Source organism: Lipotes vexillifer, unplaced genomic scaffold (genome assembly GCF_000442215.2).
Source record: "Lipotes vexillifer unplaced genomic scaffold, Lipotes_vexillifer_v1.1 scaffold77, whole genome shotgun sequence".
Lineage (NCBI taxonomy): Eukaryota > Metazoa > Chordata > Mammalia > Artiodactyla > Lipotidae > Lipotes > Lipotes vexillifer.
The window spans coordinates 2,267,725-2,281,106 of record NW_006792456.1 but is presented as its reverse complement, the minus strand read 5'-3'; the positions used below and the strand labels follow the sequence as shown (position 1 = coordinate 2,281,106).

Here is a 13,382-nt window from a genome sequence, read left to right as displayed (position 1 = left end):
CTACATTAAATTATATCAGTATTCTCAATTTATTAATTTTATTTACTTATTTTTAATATAATCTTTATTTTATATTAAAGTATAATTGATTTACAGTGTTATATTAGTTTCAGGTGTACGGCAAAGTGATTCAGTTATACATATATCCATTCATTTTTAGATTCTTTTCCAATATAGGTTATTATACAATATTGAGTATAGTTCCCTGTGCTATACAGTAGGTCCTTGTTGATGATCTGTTTTATATATAGTAGTGTGTATATGTTAATCTCAAACTCATAACTTATTCCCCCCCCACCTTTCCCCTATGGTAACCATAAGTTTGTTTTCGAAGGCTGTGAACCTGTTTCTGTTTTGTAAATAAGTTCACTTGTATCATTTTTTTAGGTTCCACATATAAGTGATATCATGTGATATTTGTCTTTCTCTGTCTGACTTACATCACTTAGTATGGTAATCTCTAGGTCCATCCATGTTGCTGTAAATGGCATTATTTCGTTCATTTTTATGGCTGAGTAGTATTCCATTGTAATTATAGCATATCATCTTTATCCATTCCTCTGTTAATGGACATTTAGGTTACTTCCATGTCTTGGCTATTGTAAATAGTGCTGCAATGAACATTGGAGTGCATGTATCATTTTGAATCATGGTTTTGTCTGGATATATGCCCAGGAGTGGGATTGCTGGATCATATGGTAGTTCTATTTTTAGTTGTGTAAGGGACCTCCTTGCTGTTCTCCATAGTGGTTATACCAGTTTACATTCTTTTGTACCAATTTACATTCCCGCCAACAGTGTGGGAGGGTTCCCTTTTCTCCACACCCTCTCTAGGATTTATGGTTTGTAGAATTTTTCATGATGGCCTTTCTGACTGGTGTGAGGTGATACCTCCTTGTAGTTTTGATTTGCATTTCTCTAATAATTAGTGATGCTGAGCATCTTTTCATGTGATTTTTGGCCATCTGTATGTCTTCTTTAGAGAAATATCTATTTATATCTTCTGCCCATTTTTATTTTATTTGGTTTGTTTGTTTTTTGATATGGAGCTGCATGAGGTGTTGGTATATTTTGGGATTAATCCCTTGTAGGTTGCTTCCTTTGCAAATATTTTCTCCCATTCTGTGGGTTGTCTTTTCGTTTTGTTTATGGTTTCCTTTGCTGTGCAAAAGCTTTTTAAGTTTCATTAGCCCCCATTTGTTTATTTTTGTTTTTATTTTCATTACTCTGGGAGGTGGATCCAAAAGATCTTGCTGAGATTTATGTCAGAGAGTGTTCTGCCTACGTTTTCCTCTAAGAGTTTTATAGTATCCAGTCTTACATTTAGGTCTTTAACCCATTTTGAGTTTATTTTTGCGTATGGTGTTAGGGAGTGTTCTAATTTCATTCTTTTACATGTAGCTGTCCAGTTTTCCCAGCACCACTTATTGAAGAGACTGTCTTTTCTCCATTGTATATTCTTGCTTCCTTTGTTGTAGATTAATTGACCATAGGTGCAGGGGTTTATTTCTGGACTTTCTATCCTGTTCCATTGATCTATATTTCTGTTTTTATGCCAGTACCATACTGTTTTGATTACTGCAGATTTGTAGTATAGTCTGAGGTCAGGGAGCCTGATTCCTCCAGCTCTGTTTTTCTTTCTCAGGGTTGCTTTGGCTATTCAGGGTCTTTTGTGTTTCCATACAAAGTTAAAACTTTTTTGTTTACCAAATTTATTGATGAGCTCTAGTAGTTTTCTGGTAGCATCTTTAGGATTTTCTATGTATAGTATCATGTTATCTGCAAACAGTGACAGTTTTCCTTCTTCTTTTCCAATTTGGATTCCTTTTATTTTTCTTCTCTGATTGCCATGGCTAGAGCTTCCAAAACTATGTTGAATAAAAATGGTGAGAGTGGATATCCTTGTCTTGTTCCTGATCTTACAGGAAATGCTTTCATCTTTTAACCATTGAGAGTGATGTTAGCTGTGGGTTTGCCCTATATGGCCTTTATCATGTTTAAATAGTTTCCCTCTATGCCCACTTTCTGGAGAGTTTTTATCATAAACCAGTATTGAATTTTGCCAAAAGCTTTTTCTGCATCTACTGAGGTGATCATAGTTTTTTTTTTTTAAATTGGAGTATAGTTGCTTTACAATGTTGTGTTAGTTTCTGCTGTACAGCAAAGTGAATCAGCCATATGTATACATATATCCCCTTACTCCCAGACTTCTTTCCCATCTAGGTCACCACAGAGCACAGAGTAGAGTTCCCTATGCTATACAGTAGGTTCTCACTAGTTATCTGTTTTATACATAGTAGTGTATATATGTCAATCCCAGTCTCCCAATTCATCTTTGCTAGTATTTTTTGAGGATTTTTGTGTCTATATTCATCAGTGATATTGGCCTGTAATTTTCTTCTTTTGTGTTATCTTTGTCCGTTTTTTTGTATCAGGGTGATGGTGGCCTCATAGAATGAATTTGGGAGTGTCCCTTCCTCTGCAATTTTTTGGAAGAGTTTCAGAAGAATAGGTGTTAACTCTTCTCTAAATGTTTGATAGAATTCACCTGTGAAGCCATCTGGTCCTGGACTTCTGTTTGTTGGAAGATTTTTAATCACAGTTTCAATTTCAGTACTTGTGATTTTTCTGTTCATATTTTCTATTTCTTCCTGGTTCAGCCTTGGAAGGCTATACCTTTCTAAGAATTTGTCAGTTTCTTCTAGGTTGTCCATTTTATTGGCATATAGTTGCTTGTAGTAGTCTCTTATGATCCTTTGTATTTCTGTAGTGTCAGTTGTAGCTTCTCCTTTTTCATTTCTAGTTTTATTGATTTGAGTCCTCTCCCTATTTTTCTTGATGAGACTGGCTTAAGGCTTGTCAGTTTTATCTTTTCAAAGAACCAGCTTTTAGTTTCATTGATTTTTGCTATCGTTGCCTTCATTTCTTTTTCATTTATTTCTGCTCTGATCTTTATGATTTCTTTCCTTCTACTAACTGTGGGTTTTGTTTGTTCTTTCTCTAGTTGCTTTAGGTGTAAGATTAAGTTGATTATTTGAGATTTTTCTTGTTTCCTGAAGTAAGGTTGTATTGCTATAAACTTCCCTCTTAGAACTGCTTTTGCTGTGTCCCATAGTTTTTGGATTGTCATCTTTTCATTGTCATTTGTCTCCAGGTATTCTTTTATTTCCTCTTTGATTTCTTCAGTGATCCTTTGGTTGTTTAGTAACATATTGTTTAGCCTCCATGTGTTTGTGTTTTTTACAGTTTGTGTGTGTGTGTGTGTGTGTGTGTGTGTGTGTGATTGATTTCTAATCTCATAGTGTTGTGGTCAGAAAAGATACTTGATATGATTTCAGTTTTTTTTAATTTACTGAGGCTTGATTTGTGGCCCAGCATGTGATCTATCCTGGAGAGTGTTCCATGTGCATTTGAGAAGAATGTTTATTCTGCTGCTTTCTATAAATATCTATTAAGTCCATCTGGTCAAATGTGTCATTTAAGGCCTGTGGTTCCTTATAGATTTTCTGTCTGGATGATATGTACATCAATGTAAACTGGGGTGTTAAAGCCACTATCATTGTGTTACTGTCGATTTCTGCTTTTACTGCTGTTAGCATTTGCCTTATATATTGAAGTGCTCCTATGTTGGGAGCGTATATATTTACAATTGTTATATCTTCTTGGATTGATCGCTTGATCATTATGTAGTGTCCTTCTTTGTCTCTTATAACAGTCTTTATTTTAAAGTCTATTTTGTCTGATGTGAGTATTGCTACTCCAGCTTTCTTTTGATTTCTGTTTACATGGGATATTTCCATCCCTTCACTTTCAGTCTGCATGTGTCTTTTGGTTGGAGCATTTAATCCATTTACACTTAAGGTTATTATCCATATGTATGTTCTTATTGCCATCTTGTTAATTGTTTTCAATTTGTTTTTGTAGGTATTTTTTTCTTCTCTTTCTCTTTTGTTTTCTTCTCTTGTGATTTGATAACCATCTTTAGTGTTGTGTTTGGGTTGCTTTTTAGTTTTTGTGTGTGTATCATAGATTTTTGGTTTGTGGTTCCCATGAGGTTTTTTTTTTTTTTTAACATCTTTATTGGAGTATAATTGCTTTACAATGGTGTGTTAGTTTCTGCTGTATAACAAAGTGAATCAGTTATACATATGTTCCCATATCTCTTCCCTCTTGCATCTCCCTCCCTCCCACCCTCCCTATCCCACCCCTCTAGGTGGTCACAAACCACCAAGCTGATCTCCCTGTGCTATGTGGCTGCTTCCCACTAGCTATCTATTTTACGTTTGGTAGTGTATATATGTCCATGCCACTCTCTCACTTTGTCACAGCTTACCCTTCCCCCTCCCCATATCCTCAAGTCCATTCTCTAGTAGGTCTGTGTCTTTATTCCCATCTTACCCCTAGGTTCTTCATGACCTATTTTTTTTCTTAGATTCCATATATATGTGTTAGCATATGGTATTTGTTTTTCTCTTTCTGACTTACTTCACTCTGTATGACAGACTCTAGGTCCATCCACCTCACTACAAATAACTCAATTTCGTTTCTTTCTATGGTTGAGTAATATTCCATTGTATATATGTGCCCCATCTTCTTTATCCACTCATCTGTTGATGGACACTTAGGTTGCTTCCATGTCCTGGCTATTGTAAATAGAGCTGCAATGAATATATTGGTACATGACTCTATTTGAATTATGGTTTTCTCAGGGTACATGCCCAGTAGTGGGATTGCTGGGTTGTATGGTAGTTCTATTTGCAGTTTTTTAAGGACCCTCCATACTTTTCTCCATAGTGGCTGTATCAATTTACATTCCCACCAACAGTGCAAGAGGGTTCCCTTTTCTCCACACCCTCTCCAGCATTTATTGTTTCTAGAGTTTTTGATGATGGCCATTCTGACCGGCGTGAGATGATACCTCATTGTAGTTTTGATTTGCATTTCTCTAATGATTATTGATGTTGAGCATTCTTTCATGTGTTTGTTGGCAATCTGTATATCTTCTTTGGAGGCCAGAAACCATCAAACTCTTAGAGGAAAACATAGGCAGAACACTCTATGACATAAATCACAGCAAGATCCATTTTGACCCACCTCCTAGAGAAATGGAAATAAAAACAAAAATAAACAAATGGGACCTAATGAAACTTCAAAGCTTCTGCACAACAAAGGAAACCATAAACAAGACCAAAAGGCAACCTTCAGAATGGGAGAAAATGTTTGCAAATGAAGCAACTGACAAAGGATTAATCTCCAAAATTTACAAGCAGCTCATGCAGCTCAATAACAAAAAATCAAAAAACCCAATCCAAAAATGGACAGACCTAAATAGATATTTCTCCCATGAGGTTTTGATATAGCAGTCTATATAGATACAAGATTGTTTTAAGTTGCTGGTCTCTTAATTTCAAATGCATTTCCAATATCCTGCATTTGTACTCTCCTCATGATTCCTGGTTTTGATATCATATTTGTGTGTGGATGATTTCCTACATTTACCATACATTTGTTTGCCTTTACCGGTGAGCTTTCCCATTCGTAATTTTTTTGTTTCTAGTTGTGACCTTTTCTTTTCCGGCTAGAGAATTTCCTTTAGCATTTGTTGTAAAGCTGGTTTGGTGATGCTGAATTCTCTTAGCATTTGCTTGTTTGTAAAGCTTTTGATTTCTCCACTGAATCTGAATGAGAACCTTGCTGGGTAGAGTATTCTTGTAGGCTGTAGGTTTTTGCCTTTCATCACTTTAAATATATCATGCCATGCCCTCCTTTTTCAGGTAAATTTACTTCTTTTTCAGGTAGATTGACTTCTTTTTCAGGTAGATTGACCATCTCTACTTCACTTAGTTGTTCTTCTGGGGTTTTATCTTGTTCCTTCATCTGGAATATATTTCTCTGCCCTCTCATTTTGTCTAACTTTCTGTGTTTGTGGTCTCTGCTCCTCAGGCTGCAGGATTGTAATTCTCACTTCTGGTGTCTGCCCATTGGTGGGTGAGGTTGGTCCAGGGGCTTGTGGAAGCTTTCTTGTAGGAGGGATTAGTGCCTGCCCACTGGTGGGTGGTGCTGCGTCTTGTCCCTCTGATGTGCAGGGCCGTGTCAAGGGGTGAATTTATAGGCGATTGTTGGCTCAGGAAAACTTTAGGCAGCCTATCTGCTGATGGGTGGGGCTGTGTTTCCACCCTACCCCCACCACTGGTTGTTTGGCCTGAGGCATCCCAGCACTGGAGCCTGCAAGCTGTTTGGTAGGGCCAGATCTCGGTGCCAAAATGGCAACATCTGGGAGAGCTCACACCAATAAATATTCCCTGGGGCCTCTGCTACCAGTGTCCTTGCCCCTACAGTGAGCCACAGCCAACCACTGCCTCCCCAGGAGACCCTCCAAGACCTGCAGGTAGGTCTGGCCCAGGATCCTGTGGAGTCACTGCTTTGCCCTGGGTCCCAGTGCATATGAAACCTTGTCTGCACCCTCCAAGAGTGGAGTCTTTGTTTCCCCCAGTCGTGTGGAGGTCCTGCACTCAAGCCCCACTGGCCTTCAAAGCCAAATGCTCTGGGGGCTCCTCCTCCCAATGCCAGACCCCTAGGCTGGAGAGCCTGACATGGGGCTCAGATCTCACTCCTGTGGGAGAACCTCTGTGATATAATTATTTTCCAGCTTTTGGTCTCCCACCCATTGGGTATGGCACTTTATTATATCATGAATGTGCCCCTGCTACTGTCTTGTTGTGGCTTCTTTTTTGTCTTTGGGTGTGGAATATCTTTTTTGGTAGGTTCAAGTCTTTTTTGTAGGTGGTTGTTCAGCAGTTAGTTGTGATTTTGGTGTTTTCATGAGAGGAGGTGAGCTCAAGTCTTTCTACTCTACCATCTTGTCTCCTGCTCATACCTTGTATTTTGGATATTACTGTTTCTGCTGTTCCGTGATCCCATTATATCTTATCTTACAAAGTGGTTGAATTGGACTGGATCAATACATGAATTTCCTGTTGTTTTGCTGATGAACTGTACACTTTCCAGTTAGGAGTAGATTGTAAAAAGTACAATGCTATCTAGTGAGAACTCTGTAATTTTAAGAGCCTAGAATGTTTTAATGAAATACTGCTTTTAGAACACTGTTCTCCCAGACTCCATAATTTGTATCACACAGTTTTACTCTTTATTGTTGATGACAGTATGAATTATTGTTTGCTTATGGGCAAATGATTATTTTCAAGATTATTTTAGTGGCTAAAATACTCAGCCCCTAGCACTAATTTGTATAATCAGTGCTTTGTAGTCTGCAAAATGATCATACATACATTATCTTAATTAACCTCGCAACAGAACTGAGATGGTGTCATTCATTCATTTTAGAGATGACGAGGTTAAGCTTAGAGATGCTAAGACTTGCCTGATCTTGCATAGATAAAATGGGTACTTGGACCTTATTCATACTTGGTCCTTAGACCAAGTGTTCTTTCTTCAGCTCTGTTTCTGTGGTCAATAATTGTTCCTTTCTACCTAATCAAAGGTCCTCCTTCTTTGTCTGATGATTGGAGCAATAGCTTCCTACTTGATGAGAAGTTAGCAGCCTCTTTCTCTAGTCTAGTCTCTGCCCCTACAATTGGTCCTTCTTTCTATTAGAGCTTCACAGAATGTGGTCCATGGACCACCTGCATCAGAATCTCCTGGGCTGTGTTTTGTTTTTTTTTTTCTTTTTTTTTGCGGTACGCGGGCCTCTCACTGTTGTGGCCTCTCCCATTGCGGAGCACAGGCTCCGGACGCGCAGGCCCAGCGGCCATGGCTCACGGGCCCAGCCGCTCCGCGGCACGTGGGATCCCCCCGGACCGGGGCACGAACCCACGTCCCCTGCATCGGCAGGCGGACTCTGAACCACTGCGCCACCAGGGAAGCCCCTGGGCTGTGTTTTAAAATGCATGTGCCTGGACCTAATTTCCGATCCACTAAATCAGAATCTCTGACATGGGCTGGGGGAATATGCGCTTTAAACAATTGCCATTCTCTTTGTTTTCATTGTAAAGCTATCTCAAAAGTGTGTTATTAGCATTGTGGAGAGCCACACAAAATTTGATCAAAAAACTATCCTAAATCGTCACAGTTTATTTACCTTGGATGGACAAAGTTAAAAATGTGATACCAGTTCTCAGTGATTGTGGTTAATTATTACTTATTCATTCAGGACTAAGGTAAGTAGATACAAGGTGCTAAAATGTGTATTAGCAATTCCTGACTCATCTCCATAGCCAAATACTCCATTTGGGTAGGTAACATTGTGCTCTGAATGTTAGGATAGAGTCTTGGCAATTGGACAGTATCTGAAAGAAAGCAAAAACACATGAATGATCAACAGATCAACTTTTTAACGTTTTTTTAAACAGATTTTTGATATTTCCTGGGATCCATATCAGCCAAACAGAGTGGTTAGCTGTGGAGTGAAACATATAAAGGTAAAGTAGTTATTATAAAGAAATTTTGGTACCTTGTATGAAAATAATTCCAGATGTTTATATATATAATTTGGAGTTGAGAAACTGCTTGACTTTACCTTTTTTCCCCTTAAATTTGGAGGCTTCTTTCCTGCATCTGATCCCAGAGCACACTAACATCAGCTGATGGGCCTCCCTTTTAGAAATGCAGTATAACCACAATCAAGTGAAGTGCTCAGCAGGTAGCTGAAAAGGAAACTTTATGTTAATTAAATATTATACAGAAGACAGAAGACTCATAATACTTTTAGGATTACATGTTTTAAAACAGTTCTGATTTTAATTTTGTGAATTAAGTTTTTTCATTATGAATGTTTATACATATTACATGTCAAAACTTTTTGATATGTCAAAACTTTTTGGTATGTTGATATGTTCTTTTAGAAGAAAGATGCCATGTTGTGTTGGACCTAGAAGGAGAGCGATACATAGTACAAACCTACCTGGGCCATTGGCTTTTAAATGCCTATCTTCCTGTAGACTACACAGCCTGGAATACTACTAGTGGAGCAGGACCTGCCTCTGTCTATTTGCTCCTCACTATTTTGTTACACAGGTAGCAAAATTAACACCATCGACATCCTTTCCTCTGAAATAGCAAAAATTTCTCCTGGACCCTGGGATATGGCCCAGGATCTTCTGTCTATAGGTTTGTAGATAATATAAGTCAAAGTCCATAAAGAAAAGAGCTTGAACAGAGCATGTGTGGATCTCTGCTGCTACAAAAATGGTGCATTTCTGTGTGAACAGAGGAAATGTCTGTGTTACTCCTCCAACCAACTCCTCCTGTTTCCCAGTTCTTTCGTTCTTCTTTTAGTCTAGTTTTTCATGATCCTTCCCATTATTCCTACTTAATGGTTAGAAAGGGACACATGATAAAATGCTCAGAAATAAACATAACAAGAAATATGCAAGACCTAATTTAAAAACTATTATAAAACTTTATAGAGGAATGTAAAAGAAGACTTGGGCAAATGGCGAGAGACAACTTTGATTCCGGACACGAAGTGTAAAAATGATAAATGCATTATTTATCTCCAAGTTATTTTATATTTAATACAAGTTCGATTAAAATCTTTATAAGCTTTATTGTTATCTGACAACATTTCCCTTTAAGTTATTCTAAGTTAATCTATGAGAATGAAAGAACCAAGAACTTTGGCACAAAAAAGAATAATGAAAAGGAAAATATACTACTACTTACTAAAGCATATTATGAAGTTTCAAAAATTAAAATGGTACAAGACTGGGGTAAGGACAAATAAACACCAACAAAAAAGAAACTAAGCTGAGAAATAGACCTTAATATGTATGACAATTTAGAATATAATAATAGTACATCTTGACAAGTGGGCACTAGAAAAATTTATTATTCTAGTTGTATGTCATTACTTCATAGCATATACTAAAATAAATTATTTATGAATTAAAGAGTTAAATGTTAAAAAAATTATAAAATAGAGGAATATATGTGTAAATATTTAATTTCTCTCAAATTGGAGAAAGGTGTTTCTAAATGTAAAAGCAAATAAAGAAACCATAAAGGTGTTTGACACAAATAACCAATAAACAGTCTACAGTAAGGAATAGAAGGGAGTTTTATTTCAGCCAAGCTGAGGACTAGCCCGGGAGTGCAGTCTCCACCAAGGAAGAAAGCACCCTGGAGAAACATGGTTTTCAACAGTTTTATATTTTCTCTGAACAAAGAACATACATACATCAAACATGACAGGGTACATTCCTTCAAGCTTTCAACAGAGATGTATAGTTTCAGATTAGCACATACACAGAGAGTCAGCATGACCTTGACCTCTGGGAAGGGAACTTTGTCTTCGAAGGAGTACTAACATGGGCATCATGGAAGGGTAGGCATTTACTCCTATGTTCAAAGAGGACATTCTTTACTTCTGGATAATGCATTCTTTTCTTTAATGGTTAAAGCAAATGTACAATGTATGTTTGACAGGCCATAAGTCAGGCTGTTCTAGTTCACGTAAAATTCAGGCCAAATCACGTATAAGCCAGAATGGCTTCCCCACACCCTAATAGGTGAAAATTTCTTCCATCAAAGGATAATACTATAGATTCAACTGTATAAATATTAGAATATTCTGTTTACCTTCCCACTACCCCCAAGAAACAAAAGAGGCAGACCACAAACTAGCAAAGTATAGGCAACAAGCATAGAACGTTGGCTTGTTCTTGAAATATAAAGAATTCTAGCAAATCTATAGAATGGACAAAGAATGTCCACAATATTTTTATTTTTGTCAATTTTCTGCTAATAGACACATAAAAATGCTAACTCTCATTAATAATTAAGGAGTAGGCATTTTAAAATAACAATGTTTTTAATATATCAAAATGATGATTAAAGTGTATCCAGTATGGGGAAAGATTTGGGGAATGGACACTCTCAAACCTTGCTGGTGGAAGGGTAAATGAGTATAGTCTTTCAGTCCAGAAATTTGGCAATACCTGTCAATTACCTTAGAAATGTTGATACCCTTTGAAACAATAATTTCATCCCAATTTTAGTATATGTGCTGCCAAAGTAAGTGCAGCCAGTAATTTCATATCTTGTAATTTATCCCAAGGAAATTCTTAGGAGTATGAACCAAGCACTGGTTCATTGCTGAATAACTTATCAATAGCAAATAAAACCAAACAAAAGATGACCTGAAACCCCCTAACTGCCCTCAGGTGGTTAAATAAAATATGGTATATCCATATGAAGAAATACTGTGCAATCATAAGTCATGTTTTAGAGGATTATTTAATATTATTGGACATATTTAAGATATATTTACAGTCTACTTCTGGGTGGGATAAATTTGTGGCTTTGATTTTTTTTTACTTTAAAAGTATATTTTTGTCTAGGAAAAAATTGGAAGGCTATCCCAAAACATTAAACAGTTATCTTGGGTAGTGAGTTGATAGTTTTAAAATTTTCCCTTTATTTTAAAATTATTTTACAATAACATGCATTTCTTCCAAAATAAGAAAAAAGTAATGGAAAAACAGGGGACAAAAAGATAAGTCTATAGGTTCTACTCTTCAAAGGTGTCACATGTCCTTAGGGCTTCATGAACATTTTATAATCCTTGTGCAGAGAGCTGATTTTAACCTGAGACTATGTTTGCTGAAATGAAGGCATTTTTTGCTTCAACAGTAGTTGGACGATCCTTCCTCATAATTTATACAGTCCAACTGAAAGACTAGAAAACTCATTAAATTTGATAAACATTAGTTGAGTTTGTACCATGTGATAGAATAAAAACTGACCCGATTTTCAATTTGCTTAAAACTGAGCAATTAGAACATTGAAATAGAACATTTTGTAAGAGAGGCAAAACCAAAATTCTCTAGGGATAACGGAGAGATTCCCAACTGGTTAGAGGAATGTTAAGTGTTTCAGGAAGGGATGCTATTTGAGCTGAGCCTTAATGGATAGGTGAGTTTGGTAGGGTGGGCTTGGAAGGCAGCAGAACCCAGGGGAGGGGCTGCCCTTCAGTCAGGAGTTAGTAGGCAGGGACTGGTCACCCATTGAATCATAGGTCTGGGGAGCAGAAGGGTCCTTGGCCCATTAACATGTTCACAGATTATCAACTTTTTCATCACCAAAGAACATCTTAATTTTCTTTCCAAGGGAACAAATATTTTGAAAAATTTTGGCCATGAAATACATGGTAGCCATTACATCTTAATTCCCTTAACAGTGTTTAATTAATCAAGGATATATATCTGCTAGCGTGAGTTTCTGATCATAACATATGGAAGAGGCACTGAGTTGTTCTTTCAGCCACAAGCAAAGAAATACATGAGCTCAAGATGAGCCGGATTCCATTATTCCATGGTGGCTCTCTGGAAGTCTGGCACCCTGACCAGGGAGCCTTCAGCCAACTTGCATATTCCACAGTGAGAAAGCCAAGACCTAGGAGGTTGTTTGACTTTGAATCCTGGTTCTGTCTCCCTCTACTTGATTCTGGGAAAGCTATTTTATCTCCGAGGCCGAATTTCTTTCTTTCCCAAAAAAACAAAAACAAAAAAGACAGGGTAAAAAGGGCGGTGGGGATAACTACCTCCTGAATTTAAGAGTTACATTAAACAGTGTATGGAACCAGTAGGGGCACAATAATATTAATTTCTTTTCTCGTTTCCTAGGACTACAAAAATAGTGGCACAGATAAGATTTAAACTCCGTTTCTGGCTCCCTTTGACAAGCTCTTTTCTCTTAGCAATTATTTCTTTAATGATCTATCTTGACTTAAGTCCCCACCCCCAAACCAGATTTTCAAAGATAATAGATTAACTGCTTTAATTGATAGATTCTTCCAGTTTCCCTGTTTCTTTCCATCTTTGGTTAACTCCTTTTATCAGTTGATTCTAAAAGCAGAGACGGATAAAACCCTGGAACCTCATTTGAAAACACTAAGAGCTGTTTGTCCTGTTAAATTTGTTAATTGTGTTTTGGCAGACCTAGGCATTTTTTCTAAGCAAAAACAAGCATTTTTACCTCAAATGGAAGAATCTGCAAATGCAGATTCTTTATTAATTATGCCATTCTTTATTCTTTATTAATTTTGTTTAGAAGGAAGTCCACAACAAATTTCAGCAGGCTTTAACAAATTATTTTCACTATCTGTATATTCTACATCCAATTCCAGGACCCCCACCTTTTTTCCCCAAAGCTGCCTAACATCAAACGAATCATTCCAGTCACAAGGTGAATGCAGAATCTCTGATGCACTCCAAGAAATTTTTTTTTTTTTTGCGATATGCGGGCCTCTCACTGTTGTGGCCTCTCCCGTTGCGGAGCACAGGCTCCGGATGCGCAGGCTCAGCGGCCATGGCTCACGGGCCCAGCCGCTCCGCGGCATGTGGGATCTTCCCGGACTGGGGCAC

General features: G+C 37.4%; 1 protein-coding gene across 1 annotated transcript in view; it reads left to right on the top strand.

The window, feature by feature from the left end:
• The window catches only part of EML6 (EMAP like 6), a 325,099-nt gene that overhangs the window by 144,108 nt on the left and 167,609 nt on the right, over positions 1-13,382 (top strand). Inside the window, exon 4 of the mRNA XM_007465682.1 lies at positions 8,370-8,438. Coding sequence (XP_007465744.1) covers positions 8,370-8,438 — 69 coding nt within the window. The remainder of the gene's footprint in view (positions 1-8,369; positions 8,439-13,382) is intronic.